Source organism: Rhinolophus ferrumequinum, chromosome 21 (genome assembly GCF_004115265.2).
Source record: "Rhinolophus ferrumequinum isolate MPI-CBG mRhiFer1 chromosome 21, mRhiFer1_v1.p, whole genome shotgun sequence".
Lineage (NCBI taxonomy): Eukaryota > Metazoa > Chordata > Mammalia > Chiroptera > Rhinolophidae > Rhinolophus > Rhinolophus ferrumequinum.
In genome coordinates, this window is record NC_046304.1 from 39,169,752 (window position 1) to 39,197,658 (window position 27,907).

The following is a 27,907-nucleotide window of genomic DNA, read 5'->3' on the forward strand; positions in this document are numbered from 1 at the left end:
TAAAGGTTTCATTTCATCCTCAACTGAGCCACTCATTTTACAGATGAGGAAACTGATGTTTGGCAAAGCTAGGTAAGTTGCCAAGTCATACTGCTAACTAGTGACAGGTGAAATCTGACACAACTCAGGCCTATCTGAATCCAGCCATGCTCCTAACCACTAAGCTACAGTGCCCCAAAGACTGGGCCACTGTCCCCATACCAGCCAAACACCCCTCTAAGAAGTCAAGATCTACAGGTGAATAACAGATTATCCCCAGAATGGGAAGAGCAGCTGAGCCACCACCAACCCAGGACACGAATCTGAGCCTTCCGTTGATCAGACTGAGCCCCTTTGAATTAATTCAAGTGATCTGGTTCAAGAAAATTATACTGCAAAAACTTGGGGAATCACTGAGAATAATTTTTGACAAAACATTACAAATAGGTTGCCAGAGACTTGAGCTCAGCCAAAGTTCCAATTTTCAAGTCAGACAAGTAAGTGTGACAACAATTAACAAAATTCAAAAGGGGCTCAACTGAACATGTCTGACCAGTTACCTAAAACATAATGACCATTAGGGACCCACAGAAGTTCATTAAAAATAAATTATACCCAGGCCGGCCTGGTGGCTCAGGCAGTTAGAGCTCCATGCTCCTAACTCCGAAGGCTGCCGGTTCGATTCCCACATGAGCCAGTGGACTCTCAACCACAAGGTTGCCAGTTCAATTCCTCAAGTCCCGCAAGGGATGGTGGGCAGGGCCCCCTGCAACTAAGATTGAACAGGGCACCTTGAGCTGAGCTGCCGCTGAGCATCCGGATGGCTCAGTTGGTTGGAGCGCGTCCTCTCAACCACAAGGCTGCCGGTTCGACTCCCACAAGGGATGGTGGGCTGTGCCCCCAGCAACTAGCAACGGCAACTGGACCTGGAGCTGAGCTGCACCCTCCACAACTAAGACTGAAAGGACAACAACTTGAAGCTGAATGGCACCCTCTACAACTAAGATTGAAAGGACAACAACTTGACTTGGGGAAAAAAAGGCCTGGAAGTACACACTGTTCCCCAATAAAGTCCTGTTCCCCAATAAAAATCTTTAAAAAAATAAATAAATAAATTATACCCAAACTTGACTTCCTTTTTTGACAGGGTTACTAGATAGCTCTCATAGACACACATCTGGATCTTATTGAAGTTTCTCATGATATCCCTTTGCATAAGATGAAAACAGTTTATAAAAATTGGAACACAACATTGGGAGGATAACCAGCATATTCCAGAATCAAGATTTTTAAAAAGCTCTTAGTAAGTTGGAATAGTTGGCTAAAAATAAGCCATTTCACTGAAGACAAGACAGCTACCAGTTATATCTGCCAGTTTAGCAACTCCTGTACTGCGTGCCGCTCACCCAAGGGCTGCCAGGAAAAGGAAACATCCTAAAGAGCAAGTACTGGCATGCAGGAGACCTGAGCCGAGCCTAGCCTCAGTTCTAGAAATGAGCAGCTGCTTGAAGGACAAAAGGGCACTGCTCAAAGCAGTAAGTTCCCCATCAACAAAAGTGCTCAAGGAACAGTCTGTGGAGGATGCTATAGAGAGGATAAACTGGGTGCTGGCTATTCCACAGGAGCTCCAAGACCCCTGGCATTTCTAAGTGCTGGGATATTTCTGCTGAGTTTCTGACACCACACCTCGGCCAGCCCTGGCACTGGAAGCATCTGTATGTTTTGCACTGTTCACACTGACTTCTAGATTTACACAGCTGCATGTCCTTCCTAGAGCCGGTACATGGGGGATGACAGGAAGACACTTTCAGATTTTGTTAATCTGAACAAAAACCGTGTATGTGATGACAGCATCCATCTGCAGGGGTGAAGGTTCCATCACTATCATCACTCCCTTGCTAATATCCCCAGCTGAACCCCCTTTTCCCTCCATACAAACCTGATGAACACCCTGGTTGTACCCACTCTCCACCTTCTGTGTCTGCACCCAAGTCACTCAACACACACAATCACACAGTGAACACCTGGCTACATACACCCTAAATGCCTGAGCACACACCTCTGAAGGGCAGTCAGCAATCTTCCAGTATCTCCCCAACGTGTTTACTGAGCCCTCCCTCACTCTCCCCTCCCTACCATATCTACAAACTCACCTGCCTCTGTACGATCTTCTCCTTCCGTCCCCTTTACAATGAAGGAAGGGCCCCTGCTATCAGAGGCCAAAACATCTACTGTGGCCATGGATCCCACCACCCAAACCTCCCGCCCCATCTTCTTGGAGTTCACGACAAGGTAACAACTCCTAAATGTCTAGCTCCAGCCCAAACCTCTCCTCTAAACTCCAGGCTCGCTCTCCAGCTGCGCATTGGCTCTTCAGTATTCCAGGGACAAGACAAAATGGCAAAACAGAACTCCTGATTTTCCACAAACCTCTTCCTCTCCCATTGTTCATCATCCACTCAAGTCATTCTTAGTTCCTCTTTCCCTCCCCTCCTTGCCCTCACATCCAATCCATCAGCCAGTCCTAAAATCACTCACCACCACCTCTTGCCTAGACTTCTGCAACAGCCACTTAACGCCAACAGTCTCTCTGCTTCCACTGTTGCCTCCTGACATCGGACTAAGTCCCTTGACAGCTTAAAACCCTCTAATAGCTCCCCACTGTGCCGAGAACAGATTCCAGTCCATACAACGGCTACAAGGCCCTGCATGATCTGGCTGCTGCCTACTTCTCCATCCTGCTGACTAGGCTTCAGCCACCCATCTTCTAGTACTTCCTAAACATCCCAAGCTCTTGTCAACTTCAACTTTAGCATTTACTGTTCCCTCTATCCAAGTACTCTTTGCTGGAACCTTGTTCTTCAAATTTCAGATTAAATCACGTCTCAGAGGCCATCCCAGAATATTCTTTCGAGCACTCCATGTACCTACCTACAGTAAGCATAAGCCCGGAGAAGACCAGAATAGAGGGAGCCAGATCAGAAAAAGACACCACCGCTTGTTAGTCCCTCCACTGCAGACTACCTGCTGGAGTCTGCATCAGAAGGTTGGGGGAAGAGAGGTTAGTTGAGAAATCACTAGAAACATGGCTTATCCTCACCTCATCTTGCCAGTTCAGGAAGAAACTTAGTTCCACTTTACTTTTAAACAAAATTGAAAATTTGAAAAAAGGGACAGGGAGGCCACAATCTGATCAGCGTTGGCCCCAGCTGCCAGTCTGCTCTGGAGAAAACTGGGGCAAGCCCTGCTGCTTCTCAAGCTCAAACCTGGTACACCTTTCTCCCCATTTCCTCCCATGTCCTTTACTGCTTGGTCCCTTGTCCTCTTTCCAAAGTTGACTTCAAGCCTTCCTCAGAACCCAGTCGGTCCTCATCATTTCCCACCTTGGCTCAGGCAATTCAACCAGTTACTGAACTGGTCACTTTCAAAATGCTACCTTCCGTCTCATCTCAATGGCTGGGTGCTTGGGAATAGTGCAAAAACATGTAAGTCATAATCCTTGCCTTGGAGTCTCAAAATTGAAATCTATTAGGCCACTAAAGATTAATCTAAACAAATAACTAATGCGAGTCATACATGCCACATGACATGATATAAACAAATGACAGGAATCACTTCCCATTTTAATTGTCAGGGATGGCTTGCTTTACTGGCGGCTTTCAAGCAAGGCCTTTTAGGATAAAACAAAGACAGAACTGATTACTGAGGTTGAAAGCAATCTTAGCGATTACCTAGTCTCGTACCTTTTATATATAACAAGTCTAAGATGCTAACAGGTTACAGTGCAGTTTGTGAACCAGGGATAAGGAAATGAGTTGGCAAGTTTCTTCTGACATTGTGAAGTGCACTGCATTTTAATAAATGCAAAGGGCAGGGAGAAACATCTGAGAATCTAGAGAATATAAAAGATGTTAACATTGTCTTGGGAGGTGGTAGATGGAAAACGTTTGCCTTATTTTCTAGCAATAAGCCATGTTTTCTAACATAAAAGAGAAAATTCATTTTGAAACTTTGTAAGCCCAATAGCATCCCTTTTTCATCTGTAATGAACTTCGTGGTGTTATGTTAAAAACCCTGAAGTTTAGGCAGTACATGCTGATTATTTCAAGTTTCTTAAAAGAACTTTTCAGGCACCCCCCGCCTCCAGCAGTGATAGGAAAGCAAATCCACCATGTAAACAATGACCACCTTCCAACTGAGATGGTTCTGAAACTCTTGCCTCGACGACTTCCCCACTACATGGCAGCTTCTAGCATTACACGGTATACATGACACAGCATCCTCCCTGCCAATAAGACAGCAGATGATATTTCTGTGTATGCCTGAAAACCCTGTACTTCTTGCTTAACCAGCACGTCTTATGACACATATTCTTGGCTTCAAAAATCTCAAGGAACATTTTACCCTGCACCAGTGGTTCCCAGACTGGCGCCCCCGAATAATGAAGTGCCTGAGCAATTTTCAAAATTTCAGAACACTAAACAGAAATCAGTAATGAGCTGCTCAGACTTAAACAGCAGATTCAGTATCAACTCAGTGTGGCAAGGCTGTTTATACCATACGGATTGGACACTCTAAATACTGTGTTTTCCCCAAAAATAAGACCAGGTCTTATATTAATTTTTGCTCTACTAGACGCTTATTTTCAGGGGATGTCATCCTGAAAAATCATGCTAGGGCTTATTTTCCGATGAGGTCTTATTTTCGGGGAAACACGGTAGCAATAAACCCAAAGGCATGTGTGGCAGTGGGGAGGTAACAGGTGCTGGGGTACAGAGGTGTGTATTTGGAGAGGAAGGAGAATGTCTCAAAGCCAAAGAGCTTTGTATGTGTTTCATCATACACGCAAGACTTTTGCACCATACTCTTCAGCAGTTCAACGTTTTTTCAATCTAGGAGGCAATTTCTGCCACTCACCTGTCTCTTCTGTGTTCCATCCTAAAGCTGGCATGAGCAGTACACATGCCAACAGTCTGGAAAGTCACAGAGCAGTATTAAGAGCCCATGAGTGGATAAAGCCTGGGGCTTTGTTCCAGCTCTGCCACCAAGGGCAGCAGTGGTATTCTCAACCGGTCACTCAGCACCAGTGGAACTCTCTCCTTCTTTCTGTAAAATGAGTGGTTTTCAAATTATAATCAAGCTCCTCAGGGACTACGGAGAAGGGGTGGGGGTGAGATTTGTGAGCAGCTGAGAGAGCAGGGACCTCAGACCCTTAGCCCTGCCCGAATGTTTTATATATCAGCCTCACATAAAACGCCATCTAAATAAAGATTTCTAAAACAAAGTTGGAGCCTCTGGAAATCTTCTAATCCAATCCCATCTCCAGATTTAACCATACCAGGACCAAGCTAACCTAGTAACATTTACAGAGAACCTTCTAAGTATTGGGCATTTTAAATATCTTATTTCTAGGAGATGGGTATTAATTCCATGTTTACAGTTCAGAAAACTAAGGCTCAGACAGGTGAAATGACTTATCCGGTCGCAAAGGAAACGAAGAGATATGATCTGAACCCAACTCTTTGTCTCCAAAGCCCCTCTTCTTCTACACCTCACTGGCTCTTTCCCACAATAGTAACTCCACCTCCATCTGTTTAATGATCCCCCACATCAGTTCCTCATAAACTAAACCTGAAGAGTCAAAAGTGCTTCCTCCAGAAACAGTTGGTACCCACTGTCTCCCACTCACAAACCTAGAAACGAATGGGGAGGAAATGACAAGGGACACAGAGCTTCCTCCGGGGCTTGCTATTTCCCACTAACCATCTTCACTCCTTTAATTGCACCTCTTAGGTTTTCCAGATCTTGCCAGGTCTCCTTTCCCTCCTACTTTCTTTCTCCAGAAGTCAACATTTCCATGTAGACTAAATCAAAGGCTTGGTACTTTAAATCAACTTCTGGCTGACGGCAGTTTACTTCTCAGTGTTCTCTCAGGTTCCTCTAAACAGTCCTGAAACTACTGTAACTATGGTCTTATACATGCACCCAGCCCCTTTATTCTTCTACACCACTTACACACAACTCCCAACCCTGGATGCCCTTAAGTTACACACTTTGTACCATATTTCTGGGTGAGTTCCGAGGGTAGAAAGGAAAAGGGTAAAGATTGGGAAATAAAGAATCTAACGGGAAAGGTCAAACCAAAGATACATACTCTTGAGACCTCCTCCTCCAAGGCCTCTAAAGCACGCACAAACCCGAGACATGAGTGATGGTTAAAAAAATTTGGGTTTTTATTGTTTTTGCTAAACAATACTAAAAAAAAAAAAAAATTTCATTTTGAAGGCAGGGCTTGAATTATTTAATTTTGATCCATTTATTTAATTAAAAAAAAAAGGAAGGGGAAAGAGATCATGGCCAAAAAAATAGTAGTTAGCCCCCCACCCCACCCCCAAAGCTCTAGCCAGTCACATGAGCATCACCCACATCCCACTCAGGGCCTGGTATTCAGATGGCACCACACTCTGCCCCACTGGGCCACCCTGAAGGCACAAGGCAATGGGTGCCAGTTTTAGCTTTCAGCAGGTTATTCAAATCAGACAAACCGGTGGGCTAAAGTCCAGAAATTCCTTCCAGGTTTTCTGCCCATCGGCTGAGCACATACAAACTGTCATAAGTTTGTAAAACTTAAGGGGGGTGGGGAAAGGCATAAGAGAAGGAGGCTGACAGAAGAGAAACTGTAGGTCACCCAAGCTTTCTCCTGGGCTGGTAACTCTGGACACAGACTTAAAGAGAGGTCAGGATAGGTGGACTCCAGGTTTCTGATGAAAGAAAATCACCCCTTGCGGAGGAGCTGAGATGTGCCATGCAAAACAGTTCTTCCTGCAGAGGGCACGGGGGAAAGGGCAGCTGACTCCCCCATCTAGGAGACAGCACAGTGCTGCGGAGCTTCTTCTAGTACCGTGAAGTGAGACAAAAGGCAGAGGGAGAATCCTGAGGTTTCGGCCCCATGTGAGACTGATCACACATAAAGATTAAAGAGCCATCAGGACCCCTCAAAGCCAACTCCCATCTGCATACACTGGCTCTACAAAGCGCTGCAGGAGATTCTTGCTGTGAACTAAGTCAGGTTAGTTGCCTGGCTACGGTGGTGGGGAGGGCAATACATTTTTATTTTTGGAGGGATGAGGTGGGAAGAGTGGCCATGATCTAGTAAAAAGAGACCTGCAAGAAGCAGAAAATATTTAGAGAACATTTTAATATATATTTTCATATATATATTTAAAGTTAAGAAAAATAAAACTAATTCAAGCCATGCCCTGTGCAAAAAAAAGAAAAAAAAGAAAGAAAAAAAAAGAAAAAAAAGAAAAATTTAAAGTGAGACCTCTGTCTGCTGCTCTAGTCTCAACTTAAGTATCACAGTCAGCTTGTTACTTTTATTTTGGAAGAGAAGGTGTAAAAGTTTCTTTCAATCACTCAGAAGGCAAGTGTAGCCACTTATAAAAACAGAATGGCAGGGGACAGACTAGGAAAGGAAAGTCAGAGGTGAAAGAGTAGAGCCGGAAAGAAATTTTCAAAAATAAAATTAACAAGGTGACTGTTCCAGAAGTGGGCTGTGAAAAGGACATGGTGGACCGAAGTCTGTTAGTCAAGTAATGATTCAACTTTTAAATTATGCTCTTGTTCTTTTTTGTTGGGTGTTTTGTTCAAGTCTAAGATTTGGAAATGCTGACCCTTTGTTAGCAAGAGCCAACAGGAAATACAGGATCCCTTCCCTCCCCCGGCCTGCCTCTGCTGAAGCCACCACCATTGCTCCTCGGCTGGATGCTGGAAGAGTCTGCCGTGTGTGTGGACTCAGGATGACAGGGCAGCCTCCTTCTGTGGTTGCTGGGCTTGTGAACGTTGCAGTATCTTTTGGCTTTCCACGTCTCTAAAATGTTTTTCAACCTGAAAGAGACCAGTCAGCCTCGGTCAGAAAAGGAGATGGGCACGCAAGGCCTCTCAAACAGTCCACTCCAGGCTCTGACAGCCCCATCCTGGCCCATCAGCCCACAGACTATTCAGACCATTGCTATCTGTTGGCCTTTCCAACGAGGAAGATGGGTGCTTCTTTTTTGCAGTTTCAGCTAAGACTGGTTAAAACTAAAACAGAAATTCAAGCTAGATTATCATGACCCAAACTCCCTCTCCCCTCTTCACACAAGTACAGAATGGAAAGCTGGTGGGGAATTCCAGTCTTCAACTTTTTATATCCACAATGCTGGTCTTTCAGTGCTCAGTTGGTTTGTAAATGCTGCAAATCAATCTAAAAAGTCAGAAGACATATGCAGGGTCAGAGGCGCCAATGGCAACTGATTCATACCAGTCAGCCCTTCCTGAGAATTACCCAGCATAGGATGAGAGGAACTGCTCCAGCCCAATGCCATGGAATGGTCTGGCTGTGGAGGACCACACCACGGCTGACCACTCGCTTTATTCCACACCGCCCAGCAGTCCCACCCCCGCAGGTCCAGGCCACAGCTGCACCGTGCCACACTGCAGGGAGATGCTGTGTCAGAGGAGGGAGGGAGTGCAGCACACTGTCCTGCCTGACGCTGGGCGGTGAAGGCCAAGGAAGCATTCTCTCCCTCAAGTTTCATGGCTCCTGTACTTACTATTTTGCGTACATGGCTCAGTGCACTCCCCTCTTTGCCTTTACAGTTTTCCACTTGATATGGGGGTGTAATAACAACTTCTTCCATGACTACGATGTTTTTTTCTTGCCATTTACAGTCTTTAATGCTGGAAGGAGAAGAGAGCAGGTGAAAGTTACCACTTGCGGGCATCCCACACCTCCTGCTAACCCCAAGTTCCCAGCTCACCGCTCAGCCAACAACTAGTTGCCAGCAGACCACAGAGAGGAAGAGCCAAGAAACATTTCCTGGGCACCACTGGCTAGGAAAAGCAACGAATGGATGCACATTTACTCTGAGGAGGGCCCAGAAGAGTTATTCTAAAGTATTAGGGACCTGGAAACCATAGAAAACTTGGTGCCCAGAAGTCCCAACCAAATTGAGTTATAAATAAATGGCTAGGCTCAGGCTACTAGATTCAACTTAAGTAGCAGCCGAGGGCAGAGGTTGGCAAACTTTATGTAAAATGAGTCAGATAGCAAATCTTTTAAGCTATGCAGGCCATACAATCTCCGTCACCACTACTGAACTCTGCTGCTGTACCACAAAAGGAGCCACAGACAATATAAAAAACGAACAAGCAGCTCTGGCCCACTGGCTATAGTTTGCCAATCTTTGGCCTAGGGGGGAATGTCATCTTTAGAAAAACAGGAGAATAAACTGCCCATCTTATTGTGATCTGTACTCTGCCCACCACCTGAAATAGAAACTGCTCCTCAAACTGGCCCCTCTCAGTTATCAGACAGCTGGGCACTTGCCAGACTGGGAAAACCCACTCCAGGTCACACTTGGGGAAACCCAGGGCCACTGATACTACCGAGAGAGTTCCTATCACATACCTGTAAATGTTCAGATACTCACACCATGGCCTCAAACAGCCCTGATGCCGGCTGCCATCTGTGCACCAGACCCAGGTGGTTAAATAGGGTAACAGAAGGCAGTGAGGGGAGTAGCGGAGGTGGGGACAACTGTCAAACGCTTCAGTTTTTTCGGCAACTAGGGAAGCTAGTGGAGAGTCAAATGACTTCTTCTGCGACAAAACGTCTTCTAGGAGGTGGTAATAAGGTGGCCTTCTGCTCTCCCTAACTCCCTATGTTCATCCCAGTGTACAATTGGGGAGAGTGAAATAGATTTCTTTCCTTAATAAAACTGCATAAGCTTTTAGTGAAAGGTACAAGATCAAACTAATAAAAGACAAATCAATGGTTCTAAATTGTGGCATACGAGATCTGGGAGGAACCCTTAGAGGTAAATCTAGTCCAAAACTAACTCTTACAGATGCAGAAACTGAGAAACTGAAGCCCCGAGAAGACAGGTTGCCCACAATTACACTCTTCTGTACAGAAGGCTCAGGTATCCATACCCCTAGATGCCGAGGTATTATCCACACACTACCCAGCTTCCCTGGTGACTTTCAAGAACAAACTACCCGAGAGTTGGCCACTAGACAGCACAGCCAGGCAGCATCACCCCCAGGACAAGGAACCCCTATGCTCCCCCAACTCACGTCTTGTGAATGGTCTGGAAGAGCTGCTGGCCCTCTAGGGAGACACCAGCGCTGATTGCATAGGCCTGGCTCAGCTTCTCCTCCTTCTCTGTCCGTGCTTTGCTGGCAAGCTAGGGTGGGGGAGAGGAAAGAGACTCAGAAAAGCACTGACCTTCATTCTTCCCAACAGTCAGGACCTAAGTTGAGGAAAGGAGGGCGGAAAAGACTGGTTTGGGTAGATTCAGTTTCTCAGAGATCAAAGTGAAACAAATACACACAATATACCTGAATCGTCACTGCTATCCCTGGCAAACATTCCTTTCTTCCAATATTTACTGAACGCCTACCATGTGCCAGACATTCACTGAGCTAAGCCAGAGATACAGCACTGAAGTGGGGAGGGGAGCTAGACTACAAACAAAAACATAAACAAGGTAACTTTACACAGTGGTAAGTGCTGGGAAGAAAACAGCAGGGCAATGTGATAGAGTGTAACTGGGGAGCTACTTGATGGGAGAGGGATGGTCAGAGATAAAAGGGAATACAAACATTTCTATGAAAGGAGAGAAGTAAGAGTCTTTATCAGCTACTATACTATAGCCTCAGGTTGAGAAATTCACGTTTACCACTCCTTCAAAAACCATAATTTGAGGCTCTAAAAACTACCTTTCTAACACTATTATCTGTGCTCACACAGGGAGCCAAGATGCAAGTAAACCTAACCATGGATATTGTCCACCTTCAACGTGAGCTGAAGAGCTCTCCTGCTCTCAGAGAAAAGGGATGGTCTGCGTTCTGCCTCATGTCTGTTCCTTAACTGCCCTCTAGTGGAACAGTCACAAATTGATCAAAAGAAAGTCTATTAATACTAACATTTAGGAAATCCCTCCCAACACGGGTAGGACCCTGTTAATCCCTACTGTCCTAATACATTTTTGATTCCGACTCCATACAATTTGCTAGAAACTTCAGAAGTACAAATCTGTTTAAGACAAAACAAATAGGTTAAAACAAACAAAAGGCAGAAAATACATCTGAAAGACAAGGAGACCCAGGAACAGGAACAGCTTAGTACACTGATGCTGCAGCACACTAAAGACATGTGCACAAACACACACAGAATCTGTCCCCAAACACCAGCTCCTCACATACAAAGAGAGATCATACCTCCAGCACATTCCCAAAACACCTAGATGCTGGGAATTCTTAAACATTTCTATTCTGCTTTAACAGTGACCTTTCAAACCATAACCAAATATTGTTCTACAGAGGGAAAATCAAAAAGTATCTAATTGTTTGCTGGTAAAATACAGCACTTTAGTAAGGTATGGGTTTGACTATGAAGATTAGAAAAGTACGTCTCTATTGGGTTAAGGGGAACTGGGGAGTCTCATCCCTACTTCTGAGTTTCAAGAGACTGAGGGAGGAGAAGATCTGAGCATAGGTGAACTAGCTCACACACGCTTTCATTTCAGTCTCCCTAGGTCAAAGGCCAAGACTGTAGGGATTTGAAGTCAGAGTTCCTTTTTTCACATGTCCCCAGGACACGGAGAGAGACAGCGAGACAGTTAGCCACAGTAAATAAATGATCTTTCAAGCCTGGTCCTGCCATTTAGCCTCACCAGGCCACAACTTCAGAGAAATAAATGCCGGGCTGACAGCATTCCCTCAGCACCTGCAAGTCCAACTACAGCAAGAAAGAAAGCCTTGTGGCTTGAAAGCACTCAGTATCTATGGAAAGAGACCTTCTGGTGGTCGATTTTAAGTGGCAACAAGCAAAGCTTACTCAGTCACCAAGAAAACTCTGACAACAAGGTGTTTTCTTGAGTCTCACTTTCCAAACAACCCTGTAGAAAATCCGAAGTCTCCAAGGAAAGAAGGAAAAACTGGAGGGTAGCAGAGCCCCCCTGGATTAACCGAGCTCCTGCAGAGCTCCTGGAAGTGGCTGGTGGTCAGGCAGATGTTTACCCCATGAGATTCCAGGAGGGTCTCACTTTGAGGTCTTTTTAAAAATGTTTATCCCTGGGGCCGGCCCGGTGGCTCAGGCGGTTGGAGCTCTCCATGCTCCTAAGGCCAAAGGCTGCCGGTTCAATTCCCACATGGGCCAGTGGGCTCTCAACCACAAGGTTTCCAGTTCGACTCCTCGATTCCCGCAAGGGATGGTGGGCTGTGCCCCCTGCAACTAAGATTGAACACGGCACCTTGAGCTGAGCTGCCGCTGAGCCCCCGGATAGCTCAGTTGGTTGGAGCGCGTCCTTTCAACCACAAGGTTGCCGGTATGACTCCCGCAAGGGATGGTGGGCTGCGCCCCCTACAACTACGATTGAAAGGACAACAACTTGATTTGAAGTACACACTGTTCCCCAATAAAGTCCTGTTCCCCTTCCCCAATAAAATCTTTAAAAAAAAGGTTTATCCCTGAAAACCAAAAACATCTCCCAATGTTGGGTCAGACAAAGCTGTGTTGACTAGAGAGTCTGGATACTCAAGAGTAAAATATCCGCATCACCTACATAGTAGGTTAAAAACATAACATCACCCATTCAATAAGAGACAAGAGTTGGTACAGGGAAACCAGGCATTTATGCAGAACGTTTAGGAATGGAACTCACAAATTAAGCTGGGTGGGGGGGAAGGCTGGGAGAGGAGCAACTTGTGAGTTTTTGCCAGAGATAAAATAAAATGGATCTAAGTCTCAGCCAAAAGTGACTAGTGTGGATTTGGGCAGCCTGAATAACAGCAACACAACAGTTATAGAACAATGATTTCAAAATATACCCTGAGCCCCCCTAAAAATACCAGTTGTACCATCTCTTCTAAAGGCTCTGAAAGCAAAGGAGAATAGACGATTCTCCATTTCAACTCATAGTGCAAACAGCTCCCAAATGCTAAACGATGTAAGGGAGAGCCTTGGAAAAGTCAGCAGGCATCAGTGTAAGTTGACTATATTTCAATTTATAATATCCTCAACTATACTCTACCTGTGCCTGCAGTTGTGTTTTGGGGGTCTGGACTCATGACAAACCCTACAGTCGTCAGTTTACAGATTGTATTTTCATAGCAATCTGAAAAACGTTTAAATCTGATATTCAGCAACAGATCTGCTTTCACCAGGAAGTATACAAATGGAGTAAACGTCTCCCACAGAGGACCCCCTCAACTAGGCATGAGGAAGATCACCCTCACAAAAAGAATTTAAAACTGTTTCTTCTCCTCAAAATCGGGGGCGAGGGGAAGCCAGTTGGCTCAGTTGGTTAGAGCGCAGTGCTCATAACACCAAGGTCGCCAGTTCAATTCCCACATGGACCACTGAGCTGCGCCCTGCACAACTAGATTGAAAAGAATGACTTGACTTGGAGCCGATGGGTCCTGGAAAAACACAGTGTTCCCCAATAAAAATAAATAAATAAATAAACACAAAAACACGGAGGGTGACAGGGAAGGGAAGATTACCTTGTTCTTTTCAGGCATGTTCCTGGAAACGGAGGAAAAATATGGACAGGCCTCCCTTTGTAAAGCAAGGGACTAGCCCTCTAGTTAGTGCTTATCCAGGTCTACATTTCCCTACGTCTTATTTTTGTAAACTAATTCATATCTGAAACTGGTCCAGTTATTCCAAGTTAATAAGTTTGTGATTACTGTCAAACCAATAAAAGCTGCCCTTAATAGAGAAGGTGGAGGGTGTGCCTTTTAAGCTCGGGAGGGCCATCAGGACTGCACTTTTTTAAATTCAATGACTATCACCACACTACATCCATTTTCAATGCAAACATGGGAGCTGCTGGTCTCTCCCAATCAAAACTGAGGCACTAACTCGTTAGAATATTAAAGGCACCAACTTTAAGAGCACACTGGATTCAGCAAACCAAGAAGCACAAACAAATGTTTGTTACTAATGTGCATGTGGCTTAATTGAAATGACTGCACAAGACAACGTGCACTTACCTGCCTTTCCTTTTGTATGTTGCCCAGTGAAAACAGTTATTCCTAGTCTTCTAACCTGTGCTTCCTCCTGTGGCCATTTTATATATAGCACCTTGATGTGGGCAACGGAGAAACGTGCATGAACTTGATACGAAAGCACATCAATATTAAAAAGCTTCTTAGTCATGCCTGCTGCTGGCTACCCCAGTGAATGAATTAATAAACACCAATAGCACACATCTCTTCCTGCACTCAGTGACATGGAAAAGAGGAAGCAGCCATAACAAACTCCAAATAATATGCACTGCCTCTTGTTATTTAGTCACCAGCGAGGCCATCTTATTTCCAGAACAGGAAAGCACAGGTGCTATGGGGAATCCAAAGGGCTTCCTACCGCAAGTATTCAGCAGGCATGACAGCTGATACAACAAGGGAAGCAGAGCCCAGAGAGGAACCTGCAGGATGTGACCTACTGACTCTAATGAGCCACTCTCAGTCTGCCTTCTCTGTGTTTCAGCCTCGCCACCAGCTGCCCTCACAGAGGGGTTAGGAAGCACTGCAGCTGCTGCTCTGGAACAGCCAGTGCTGCCTGCATGGCCTGCTAGAGGCCAAGGGATGGCAGACCACAGCAGCCAAGAACAGCTGTCATCCTAAGGGCCCATGCTCGTTCCTGCTGTTTCAATTCTGGGGTGAACTCTTGAAAAGCCCTCATTCTTACTGTGTTTCTCCGAAAATAAGACCTAGCCTGGAAAATAAGAGCTGGATAATCAGTTCTAATGCATCTTTTGGAGCAAAAATTAATAGACCCATTATATTATATTAATGATATTATATATCATATCATCTATTATACCCGGACCGGGTCTTATATTGATTTTTGCTCCAAAAGACGCATTAGAGTTGATTGTCCAGCTAGGTCTTATTTTCAGGGAAACATGGTAGCAACAGGAATCTCTCAAAAATATTTCTTCCAACTGTCAATATCCCCAACTCTTCCTGTTCCGTAGCTGAAAGCTCCTGCCTGAAAGTTTCTAATAAAATACTGTTCTTTACAACCTTAGATAATTGGGACCTGGAAACAGAGTACCCCACTTAAAGTTGTGTCCTAGAATACATAACAATGAAATCGAATCATTGAATCAAATACTGGAATGGTTGCGCCAAAGAGGCCTGAACACTAAAATTCTAAGAGCAAAACTTGTTGAACAAAAGAGTTTATCCACGCTAGGCACCAAGCTACACACTTTACATGTATTAAACATTTAATCTGCACAACACTCCTATGAAATAGGGGAAAAAAATTACTTCTACTTAATAGATGGAGAAACTACAACACAGCTGTTAAGAAACTTGCCCAAGTTTACCAAGCCACAAATGGGAGAGTCTGGATTTGAACCCAGACAGCCTGATTCCAGAGCCTGTGTTCTTAACCCTGTATTATACTCAAACAGTTCCATCTAAGAGAAATAAGTCTAAATTATTGTTGAAAATATAGTTATAAATTTGAATGCAAAAGAAAATATTTTTCAAAAGGGAAAATATTCTAAGACACAGCTGCCATTTTCTCTCTTTATCAGTGAATTCTGGCATTTTCATCAATGTCCCCAGTACAGAACACAACTGTCTTTCAGTGAAGGGCCTCTCTTTTCTGAAAAGGGCCCTAGTCTCACCCTAAACCTCAAGGACATCCTTTATTTCTTTTGTTAAAGGTAATTCACAAGAATGCTTTCAAAAGAACAGATCCTGTGTGAGAAAGAATTTCAGGTCAATAATGATAGGTATTCTCTGGACCCATCATTTTCTGATGTGCCAATACTAGAGAAGGAAAGTCAAGCAACTCTCCTGCACTTGATGTTAAGGTATGTTGAATACTTTGAGCTAAGATGAAAAACACCGTGCAAATCCAGAAGCCACAGCACCACCTCAATCTCTAGACTTCGACACAAAACTGTCAAACCATCATATTGTTGCTGTATAATACAGACCAGCCTCTAGACTCAGTCAGTACATGCTACAGGCAAAGTTTTATCTTTCACATTCTTTAAAACAAAAACTAGCTGTCAGTAAAGTCAATAGTTTTTATCATTTGTAATTACATCACCAAATGTATTCATAGCTGTAACAGTCGACTAAACCTCGACACCAAAAGAGTAACTTCCTAGTCTTGAGACCCTGAACCCAGCACTGCTGTGTAACCTCCACATGGCTCTGCCAGAGAGAAAACCGACTGGATGGAAACCGAAATTTGACCTTAACAACCTGCCTCTGAGAGTGTATGCTCAAATTAGCCATCTCACACAGGGCTGTGAGGATTAAGGGAGGTAACGTGGGTGAAAGCACCAGGGGAACTGTAAAGCACTGTATTATTATACCATCATTATTATTAGCACAGAGACGGTGGCTTGTGGGTCATTTCAGAAAAATCCATATAATCCAACCTTCCTTTAGCCAATGAGCTCATTGCTCTCCCTTTTAGTTTCTATAAGGGCTGCTAGACAGGCTATAAGTCCTACACAAAATATCTTCCAAAATGTAACTGGAATAAGTTGGAAAATGCCTTTAACTTTGTGTGCTAAAATGGGGGCTCCACTTACGGAATAAAGAGTTGATTTTATTCAATGCTAGTAAAAGAGCCACGAGCTGTTGTTCCCTTGGCTCTGAAGCAAACAGAGAAAGTAAAATAGAAGAGCCATCCCCTTACCCCGCAAAAACAGATTCCAGCTCAAACCCCTGCCTGCCACTCACGAGCTGCATGAACTTCAGCGAGACGCGTAACCTCTCCTGAGCCTTAGTCCAGGCATCTGGAGCCCATCCTGAAGGGTGATTATTGGAGTTCAGTAAGATATAAACTTGACCCTTGAACATGAGTTTGAACGGCTCGGTCCACTTATATGAAGATTTCTTTCAAATGACCCTCGTGGTTCAAGGGTCAACTCTGCAGCTGGGAATCCACGTATGTGGAGGACCGCTATAGGTATATGCGGATCTTCAACGACAGAGGAGGTCGGTGCCCCTAACCACCATGTTCTTCAAGGGGCAGCTATACATATAAAGCCCCTAACACCAATACTGGCACTTACCTAGTCCTTTCCCTCCATTTTTTGAACTAAAAACCTCCAGTTTAATGCACTGTCAGAACAGCAAAAATTTCTATATTGCTGAGGTGGACAAATCGAGCACCTTCCCAATCAGCTTGATTCCATTTAACTTCCCTCCCTTTGTCTAATTACCACTTATTCTTCAAGACCCTATTCCACTGCTACATCTGAGAAGCCTTCCCTAACATGTCACTTTGTGCCAATGGTTGGCAAACTACAGCCTGTGAGTCAAATGCAGCCAACCACCTGTTTTAGTTCAGTTTCACTGGAACCACCAGGCCTATTTATTTACACATGATATCTACGGCTATTCTGCTACAGCGGCCCAGTTGAGTAGTTGTGACAGGATGTACAGCCCAGAAAGCCTAAAGTATTTACTACGGGGACCTTTACAGCAAGTTTGCTGCCCCGTCCCTGCTGTCACAGCACCGCTCACAGCTCTTTAACACTGATCCTGCCAGACTGTTGTTACCACTGAGATACAGGCTGCTGTCCCCCACCACTCCCAACATGAGATGCTGGCCGGCAAAGGAAGTGTCTCAACCATCCTGACATTCCTAGCACCTGGAAGGGAAGGGAAGAGAGGGAAGGTAGATAAAAGGAAAAGAAACCTTGACTATTAGTCGTTCATACAACAGTTCCCACACGTTAAGTGACTACCACAGGTCATACAATCCATTAGCAGCCCAGCTGGAAAAAGTACCCAGTTCTTCAAACTCCCCACATTCTACCACACTGTGAAGTTTCTGGCGTAGTACGTAGATACTTTATTTCTAGTTCAGGTAAAATTTGCTGCACTCTCCATAGTATGTGGTATTTATCTAAGCTAGTCTCAAAATTCCAATGCTAGAACGTCTGCACCATTCCACCCCACACCTGTTCTCTGCCAGGAAAATTAAACCATTGAGAATGCTCCTTTCTTAACACTGGAAGAGATACCACCACCGACCCACTAGCAAAGTCCCTATTTTGAATCGTCGCCATCAAAGAGGTAGAGGGCAGAGGTGACGGCAACCACACACCCATGACACAACTAATGCTGCCAGAGTACTCGGGCTCGGCAATTTGTCTTTCAGGTGGACAGCGATTCTCCCCAGACCCCCATGATGTCAAGAAAGCCCCCTTCGGAACCAAACCCTTGACCTACTGAGGGCTCCCCTGCATCAGCCGGCTGCCATGCACGACAGCCTGAACTGAGTCATGAGCCCTAGCTCATGCAGTGAGCACTGCGCCCCCCACTGTGGCTGTCAGGTTGACCCCCCCGGCCAAAGTTTGAATTCCACTGACTGTGACCTCCTTCAAAAGGCTAGTGATTTTTAAAATGGCAATCACTGTACCATTCCGACTTTATCTGACACCCCCACTGCTTAACATGCCCCGTCACTCAGCAGTGATGGGCTCTTCCTCTTCACCCCACTTCTATCTCAACACTTCTGAGGAACAGCTGTCTGCTCAGCGCCAGGTGCAAAACTTACTAGTGGACTCTTAACCTGGGACTGTGGCCTTGACAAGATATTCTAATCAAGCGAGCCAATTGGTTATATATAGCTTCTAGAAGCCAGAAAAAGTCTGACCAAAAAATCTTGCTTTCCCTTGACTCGAGTTATTTCCCTTCTTACATTTACACATAATGAACACCTCTGCCTCCTACCGATATACGCACACCTAAACATAGGGTGGCCAGGTCATCTGATCTTACTTGGTGGTAACTCCATACTTCAACATGCTAGGGTCAAGACATGGTCAAGGGCTCGGCTAACAGGGTAATTCCATGAACATAGGCCACAATGCAGTGGCTAGCAACCACCCCAGGAATTTACTCATACTTGAGGATTAACCTTCAAATCACCAAAGTCGTGAGGTTATACTAAATCTTAGCTTTGAAACTGGTGGAAATCAAAACAAAAACCAAGTCAATTCTTTCCTCAGTGCTATCATACCATAAAGCACTGTCAGTTTCTTTTAAAAGTGAACTCTGTGACTCTTCCACTTCTTCAGCCTTAGCAGGCCCCTACACCCCATTGATCAATCTCCAAAGACCATTTTTATCCAAAGGCAGCCAACTCATTCTTCATTACCAGGAACTGCTGAGCAGCTCTTTGACTCTCTTCCTGGTTCCATTTGATCATTCACTGCTTATTAGTAAGATATAAATGGATAATAAATGGATAAAAGAGGCTGATAAATCAGTCAGTAGTTTGGAGGGAAGTGGACGGCTTAACGGTGGATTTCAATTTTCTATGCTTTGTCCCTTTTCCTGCCTCCTCCCACAACACACAAATTTCTCTTCCAAAGTCCCCACCAGCTGAGCAAAGCAGTAAGACTTCCATTGCCTTCAATGCACTAGACGCATTTACCTGAACAAATGAATCACACACTGGCCTTGGCTGTGTCACTGATTTCTTTCCTAAGTCTCCGAGGTTGAAAGCACAGCCGCCTAGGTTCTGAGCGCTCACTCTAACCTCCACTACTCAGGCAAGTGTTCACCTAACCATGCCACCTGATAACATTGTCCTGTAAATTCCAGTTAATTCTGGGCATCTTCAAAACGCCTTTTAGTTATAAGATTACACATTAATGGCATCCAATACAACTTTGATTTTCCCTACTCTTGGGTCGGCAAGGTCCAATTATCTGAACGAATGTGAGATCCAATGCCAGGAAAGACTGACATAGTAAGAGCATCAATGTTCTTTGGCTGCCTTTCCTTTTGCATACTGTCCCCCTCCCTCCATCTTGCCCCTTATCCTGTAATTCAAGGAGTATCAGTTGGCTACACATAGCTGATGCAGGAGACTAAGAACTAACATCTGCCAAGTCTAGTCAACTTGACCTAATCCTCAATAACAAGTCTATGATATGGATACTAACATCCCATTTTTCAGTGAGGAAATGATGGTCGGTGAGGTTAAGTAGCAGAGAAGTGACTATAAAGACTTATCTGCTTGGTTTCCATGTTCTCTCTACTAGACCACACTGCTCCTGACCACGTAACACAGATGTTTCTCTTTACTTAGGATTATAGATACTTGGGTACTCGTTTCATTTCACCAAACTACTCTAGAAGCTTCTTAGGCAAAGCACACGGAAGTAGGAAAAACATGGGTCTTTGCCATCAAAATATCAGACCCGAGTTCAAATGCCAGCTCTATCTCTTACTAGTTACGTGACCTTAAGCTGGTGACTCATCCTCTCAGAGCCTCAGTTTACTCTTCTGTAAGATGGTGATGGGTACCTATTATATAAGAACTATATATAAGAACTATTGTTAGAATTAAACAAGATGTCTACCAATTGCTAGTTCAGAGGATGGCATGTGAAAATATTAGTTCCCACACTACTGCCCATATAACCTAGAACAAGTCACTTAAACAGGTTAAGACTGTTTTCTCATCTGTTAAACTAAAAGCAAATGAATACACTCTATAAAGATTACACAGTATGGTTGTGAGAATGAAATGAGATGTGTTAGAGCTCTTCAGAAACTGTGAAGCATTAACAAAATGTAAGGTATGGTCCCCAGCAGAGTTTATCACAATGCCTTGCACAAAATCGATTTTCAGTAAATGTTTGATAAATGCTACATAAAAGAGAACCTTGTTAATGTTGACACGTCCCAAATCATGTCCTCAGAGCACTACTACCCCATGGGCAATGTTTATCCCTAAAGAGCAAGATGTGGAGTCAATTCAAAGGACCTTATGCAGAAACACCTGACTTCACCCTACCATGCAGACCCGCGGGCTCTCACCCTCACGCAGTACTGAAGCTTTCCTCATGACACAGCAAACTGGCAAGCCACGTGGTGAACAAACTGAACCTCACTTACGATTGGCTTCGGTGTACTTTTGTACTTTTATTTAAGTATTTCTGTCTTCTAGTCAGGAAATTCGGAACACTTTAGGAGGGTACAATGTTACTGTGGAGAAGATAAAATGATATTCAAAACTTCCACCTTCTGCAACTCCTCTGTCCTCTTCCAAGCTTCCTCTCACATCCCACTGCTGTGGACTGACACAGGACTTCTTAGCCTGCAGTGAACTGCCAATAGAAAGCAAAACGGGCTCATCTCCAATCGCTAGTTCATACCTTCTCTAGTTGGGCTGGAATTTAGTATTTCCTTTAAAAGGCCTTCTCTTCCATTTCCTGCTGGGTTGGAGTAAACAAATACACAGTTTATATCAACAGGTTTAATTAAACAGAGCACTTACTACGTCAGCAAGATGAGCCAACATGTGATGTATCTTCCACTGGAAGTGGAGGTCCCCTAGACTGAGAGCCTCAACAATTTTCTTTCAGGTATCTCGGGGCACTTTAGTTCCCTTCTAACACGCTTAAACAATCCTTCATCTTAAAAACACCCAAGTCCATGCTCTTAAATGAGATGACTTTTTCATGTCATTTAAGCAACATGTAAACAGCTGCCTGGATTAGCTGTTTTCAGTAGCAGCCCAACAGTCTCTTCTAATTCTAACTGAATCCAAGGAGGAATCACAAAGCATCATCAAAGGTTGGTTTCAAGGGAAAGCCAATATAGCTTACTCATAAACATCTCTACAAATGGAAGAATTAGAAAGAAATCCAAAGATAGACCTCCAACCTAATTTTAGTTTTTAGTTTCTGACTCTTCTTCCCAGCAAATTTTTCAACATTTGGCAAGCAGGCCACAAAGTAAGAAAAGTAAAGATTTCTGGTATTCCCCAACCTATTACTTCCACTGCTTTCTTGAACAAGTGGGTAAAACTACTAGTTTACAACAATGCTAGTAAACAACTAAAACTGACCAGCAGAAAGCAAAACCCTAAAGGCAAAGATAATCTGCAAACTAAATAACCAACTATTTATATTGGAGGTCAAATATAAGAGAACTGCTTCTTAACAATCACACCCATACCACTCCAAGCCCTACCAGATAAATGGTGGTACTTGTTGGTCACAAGAGCAGAAATTAGTATCTTCTAAATTTGAGAAAATCATCTCTTTCAGATAATCTTTTCTCCATTACTCACTAAAGGTCCAGTTATTTCGTGACAGATTTCTCACATCCATAAACACCAAAGAATAACTTAGAGCCTATGTTTCTCAACATACTAGGAAACAACTATTTCACTTGAATCTTTTAAAATACCTTCAGCTAATGGAAGACCACCCAAAGAGTTCCTATACTCTAGCAGGAGATACCTGACTAAAACAGGGTTTCAAACATCTTTATGTGTCTAAGAATGGGGTGTTCCGTATGCAACAGCTTTTAATATGAAACCCAACACCCTTCCAAATCTGTATTCAGCCATCACTGAAAAACATGTGGTATTTCCCTGGAATCTGGAAAGAAGGGAGCTCCAGATCTGGGGTATCTACATTCTACCAGCCTCAGTTACCCTCTATTGTTTCAGATGCTTGAGTGTTTCCTTGTTTTGTTCAATTGTAGCAAACACACCACATTCCCAGGAGAGGTAAGAGAATATAATTACAAGACTCCTCCAGAGGGAAAAACTTCCATCACAATTTCAAGAGATTTAAGAAGAGGCAGCTGTTGCTACTAAAATCCAAGGCCTAACATTCACTCAACAAATATTTATTAAACACCTAATCTGTGCAAGGCTCTGTATATTCAGTGATAAACAAAACAGGTATGGTTTCCATCTTCACAAAACAAAATTTGGTGAGATAGAAAAATAAATTATACACAATTATAATTACAAAAGGCTATGAATAGGGTAATCTTAGGCCCCAATTTACCCAGGACACACCGATCTATACTTGCCCAGTATAAAACAAAAGTAATCCCCTTTAGTCTCAGAAATGTTCCAGATTAGACTATAAAAGGATATGTCACCTTAGCTCGAAGGATAAGGTTCTGTAAGAGAGAATAACGGGGGTAAATTACTTTAGCATGGGTAATCAAAGAAGACTTCTTGGAAAAGGTGCCATTTAAGTAAGTCCTGATGGATAAGGCTCCAGTCATTTTGGAAGAAAGTGTTAAAAGTACAGAGGACAGCAAAGTCTACAATAAGGCTTAGAGTATTCTTATTATTATTGATCAACACGAACTTTGATAGAACTGAAGAGTCAAAAAAGTGATTTGGGGGTTCCCAGAGATCAATTTGTACATCCAAGATTAAAATATCCTAAATCCCTATTTTTGCTAGACCTAAAAATTCAAACATAAAGACCAAAACGGAGCTCTAAGGCAGTAGTTTTCAAATTTGTGTATGTCTGGAATCCCTGAGAATCTGAAAAACACTCTGCATCTTCACCCAGGAGAAACATATATTCATATATGCACACATACACAATTTCAGGAGGTTTACAGGCAACACCCCTACCCAATCCCACCAACTAGAAGTTCACGCATGGACTCCAGGTTTTAAAAAAAACAAACCCTCTTTCACCAAGGACAAAAGCAAGCTCTCAACTCTATTTCTCTATTTGGGCATTAAGATGTTTCTTAAAATCTTCTGAAAATACCCAGGAATAAAACTAAACTGGTATGTTTTTAAAAAGATATCAGAACAAGCAATTGTAATTCAATGAAAAAATGGAAAACAAACAATGGACAATGTATGTATCACCAAGAGTCAATGAGACTCAATTTTCCCCCCATTTTGGAGAGCCAGAACTGCCCTCAAATCCTTACCTTACTAACATTGAGTGAAGCTAGGGGAGGAGGGGTTTCTGTTCGGTCATTAATTATTTCCACTTCTGAAACATATTGTAAGTTTATGAGCAAGATGTCTGCATGGTTGGGCTTTCCACTGGAAGAGGGACATTCTGGTAAGAAAATCAAGTTAAGGAAAATAGGGGCAAGCAGAGAACTGACACATCCCAAACCGGGCATGGAAAACACAATTCACACAAAGCTTGTGTAAAAGGTATGCCAGGAACAAGAGTGGGGAGCCTCAAAAGAATCACAGCTGTCTTCAGGAAATCTCTGCCTGTCACTGTCCTCCCGCTCAACCCCATAACCAAAAGATCTCAAGCTTTTCCAAGCCATATAATGATCCAAAATTGGAAGCCTCAAAGGATTTCTGTCACCTTCTCTCTACCAGTTTTACAGAGCGACATAATGCAGTTTTAATGCCTTATGTATACTGTTTGTCTGGAACCTAATGGACCACTCAGGAGAGGCAGTGCTTTCTGCTCTTGCAGTAATACTCCCTTTATCCATACAGTGCTCTTTTCACTTTTTCAGATCTGAGATTTCCCATTTTGCAGAGAAGAAAACTACAACACTGAAAAAGAAGCCCACTCAAGGTGACACGGCTAGTTAACCCATTTATTCATTCATTCATTCTCCCACCGTTTATTAAGAGTATACTGTATGCCAATTAAAAGCAGAGTTAATTCCTCATTCCCAAACCCTTCCAACTAAACTGCTAATATTAAAGGTCTTATTTGGTCCAGGTATGAATTCTTGTATTAAAAAAGAAAAAAAGCAATTGTTCTTGCTGTAATTATTTCAGAAGACATCTTCCTAAGCTAGAAATCTACAACTATTGGTTAAATAAATTAAAATACTTGCCGCTCAATTGTAGCAGACTCAGTAGGACATTTCCTTTTAAAAGATGCCATAAAGGGTTACTCAAAAAAAAAAAAAAAATCCAAATAAACCCACCTGTGGCTCAAATAAAAGGGGAAGGGGTGGCACATTTATTACAACCAGGAAGTATTTTGTTTCCAAGACTGAGTTTCCTGATGTAATTCAGAAATCACTTCCACCCCAAAGAAGCAGGCCACCTTTTCCATTCTGTTTAATACTGACTTTCAAAAGGGGAGGCTATGTCTATGGAAAAGTCAGGACTCCATGTGCTGGGCTGAGCAAGAGAAGATAACTTACTCTTTCACCTGTAACCCACACATCCCTACCTAAGTCCTGAAAAACGTGGTCCTCTCTCTGGACCAGGTTCCCAATGCAAACATCCCCCAAACAGCAATTTTCTAATGACTAGGAAACCTGGAATTCAGCACTCGCCGCCCCCACTGGCACCAGGCATACACGCGAACAAGCAGAAGCCCCCATCCCCAGTTCAAATCTAAACCCTACCCTGCAGTTCCTCTCCCCCCAAACAGGCGAGGCCCATCTGGTCATGAGCCCACTGCCCTTCCTTGGACCAAATCCAATCAGCAGACACCCCCTTCTAAACTCCATACCCTTGCCCTACTAGCAGTTCCTTACTCTACACACCCCCTCCCCACATTTTATCCGCCCCTCTTCCATCCGGGCTCCAATCCCCCACCCCCCTCCCACGACCACCTCCTCCCCTGATCACTGTGCCCCCTCTCACAGCGTTAACCCCGAAAAGCCATCCGCGTGTCAAGCCACCCACCGACCCTCGCTCGGGTCCCAGCTCCAACAAGGGATGGAAGACAGGGTCCCCAAAGCAGACCGAAGGACCCACGAGAGGGGGAGGGGAAGCTCAGGGCCGTGCGCATGCGCTCCAGGCGCCGGGGTAGCCGGTCGCCCCTAGGCCCGGAGGGCCCCAGCCGCCGCCGTCGTCCCCCACCCCCCCACCACTGCACACACACGCCAGCCCGGCCTCGGGCTCCGCGCAAGGAAGGATACTTAAAGCCAGCATTTTGGACTGGTAGTCGAAGGCTACCACCTCGCCCTGCAGCCGCTGCTCCTGGCACGTCCGGCACGACACCTGGCTCCCAACGCTGAAGTACTCGCCCGGAGGAGCCGCCATCTTGGGAGAGCAGCCGCGGCCGGCGGCGGCGGCGGCAGCAGCGGGCGAAAGCCGGGCCCCCAGTGAGCGCCGCGACGCGACGCACGGGGCGTGCTGACGTCACACGCCAGGGCGTGGCCTGGCTCTGGGTGGGGCGGGAGCCTTAGGTAGAAGAGGAAATAAAGGGGAATCTGAATAATTATGTTCAAACAGCTGCGCTTTCCTTGTCAAGTTCTTGCAGAGTACGTTTTAGAAGTTAAAGATAAATGACTACGTGGAATGAAAAGGGGGAGGAGGAGGGAGCTGCAATCTCCATTATGTGCGCACCTTGACAAAAGAGTTGAATGAATTAACTCTATATTGTCCACATGAGGAACCCGAGGCCCAGAAGACTTAACACGAAACTTAACCAAAATGATTATAGGTACCAAGTTACAAAGTGGTAGTGGAAAGAACATTGGCTATAGAATTAGCTAAACTGGAATCGGAATCCCAGGTCTGCCACTTACCATGGTACATGACCTTGAGCAAATTACTAAACCTGATCAAATTTCTTTATGTCTTCTGTATGAACACTTATTGAGCGTCCAACAGCACTTTGAGGTAAGAATCAATACCCTCGTTTTACAGATGAAGAAACTAAACTTGGCCAGGGTCGTACAACTGGCAAGGATTTGGTCTACCTGTTTCCAAAAACGGTGCTATTTACTGTTACACTACCTATATTAGATAATGCCTTATAAAGTAGTTAGGAAATTAAATGAGATAAAGTGTATAAATGCACGGTATGCAGTAGATAAATGGTACTTCCTCCATGATCACCCATCACCCTTAGAACTCAAGATTCTTCAGCATCTCCTGTCTTGCCCTCTAGAAAGCCAAGAGTGGGAGTGAGGAGCAGTGGTAGTGACAAAGGGTGCCTTGGGGCAGGAGTTTGAGGGACCACCTATAGTACATGTAAGTACTATGCAGATGAATTTTCAAGCTCTATCATCACCAATAGACATCCCTAACCTACCTACCTCCCCTCCCCCAATATAGAAATTCTGAAGCCTCATGTCTGAGTAACAACAGGTTGACCTTTCTCTAGTCGAGAGGGAAGCAATGGGACAGCCCTGGTACGTACTACTTAACCTGAACAACAACGTTCAAAAGTTTCCTTGGGGCCGGCCGGGTGGCTCAGGCGGTTAGAGCTCCATGCTCCTAACTCTGAAGGCTGCCGGTTCAATTCCCACATGGGCCAGTGGGCTCTCAACCACAAGGTTGCCAGTTGGATTCCTCGACTCCCTCAAGGGATGGTGGGCTCCGCCCCCTGCAACTAAGATTGAACACGGCACCTTGAGCTGAGCTGCCGCTGAGCTCCCAGATGGCTCAGTTGTTTGGAGTGCATCGTCTCAACCACAAGGTTGCCGGTTCAACTCCCGCAAGGGATGGTGGGCTGTGCCCCCTGCAACTAGCAACGGCGACTGGACCTGGAGCTGAGCTGCGCCCGACACAACTAAGACTGAAAGGACAACTTGACTTGGAAAAACAGGCCTGGAAGTACACACTGTTCCCCAATAAAAAGTCCTGTTCCCCTTCCCCAATAAAATCTAAAAAAAAAACCCCATTCAGCAAGTTTGTCTAGTTACATTTAAAAAAAAAAAAAAGTGTTTCCTTGCCCTGCAAGAGACATAAACTTTCTAATGTTGGGCCTGCATTAGTACAATCACGTAATAGGAATAAACATACTGTTCCCTCATACTTGTGCTTTTTCAGAGAGCTTTTCATGTCTGGCCCCCATAACAAGTCATATGTAACTGCCACTCCACTTTTTATATGGCATTGTGATTACAGATTTCCATATATAACTGCCAGGCACTGTTGGGAAAGGCTTCCTGGAGGAAGTGAAAAATCTGAGACCTGAAGGACAAGTAGGGAAAAAGAGTGGCCATGTTCTAGGCAGACGCAATAGCATGTGCCAGGACACATAAGAGGAGAGAGCTTGGTGATTTCAAGGAACATAAAGTAGCTCTGAAATATTATGAAATGGAGTGTAGGGGTAGGCTGGTGAAGGTTGGCTAGAGCCAGGGCAAACTTTCAGACTTAGAAAATTTAGGCTTTCTCCTTGGGGCAACTGAAAACATTTAGCAAGGAAGTGAA

General features: G+C 44.3%; 1 protein-coding gene across 1 annotated transcript; it reads right to left on the minus strand.

Annotated features, from left to right (window-relative positions):
* Positions 1–6,188: 6,188 nt before the first annotated feature.
* Positions 6,189–25,922, minus strand: LSM12 (LSM12 homolog). The gene is made up of 5 exons (XM_033090642.1): positions 25,663–25,922; positions 23,737–23,870; positions 10,099–10,208; positions 8,574–8,700; positions 6,189–7,866 (listed from the first exon to the last, which is right to left on the minus strand). The coding sequence occupies exons 1-5, from the start codon at positions 25,784–25,786 to the stop codon at positions 7,774–7,776; spliced, it is 588 nt and encodes a 195-aa protein (XP_032946533.1). The 5' UTR covers positions 25,787–25,922; the 3' UTR covers positions 6,189–7,773.
* Between the last annotated feature and the right edge of the window lie 1,985 nt (positions 25,923–27,907).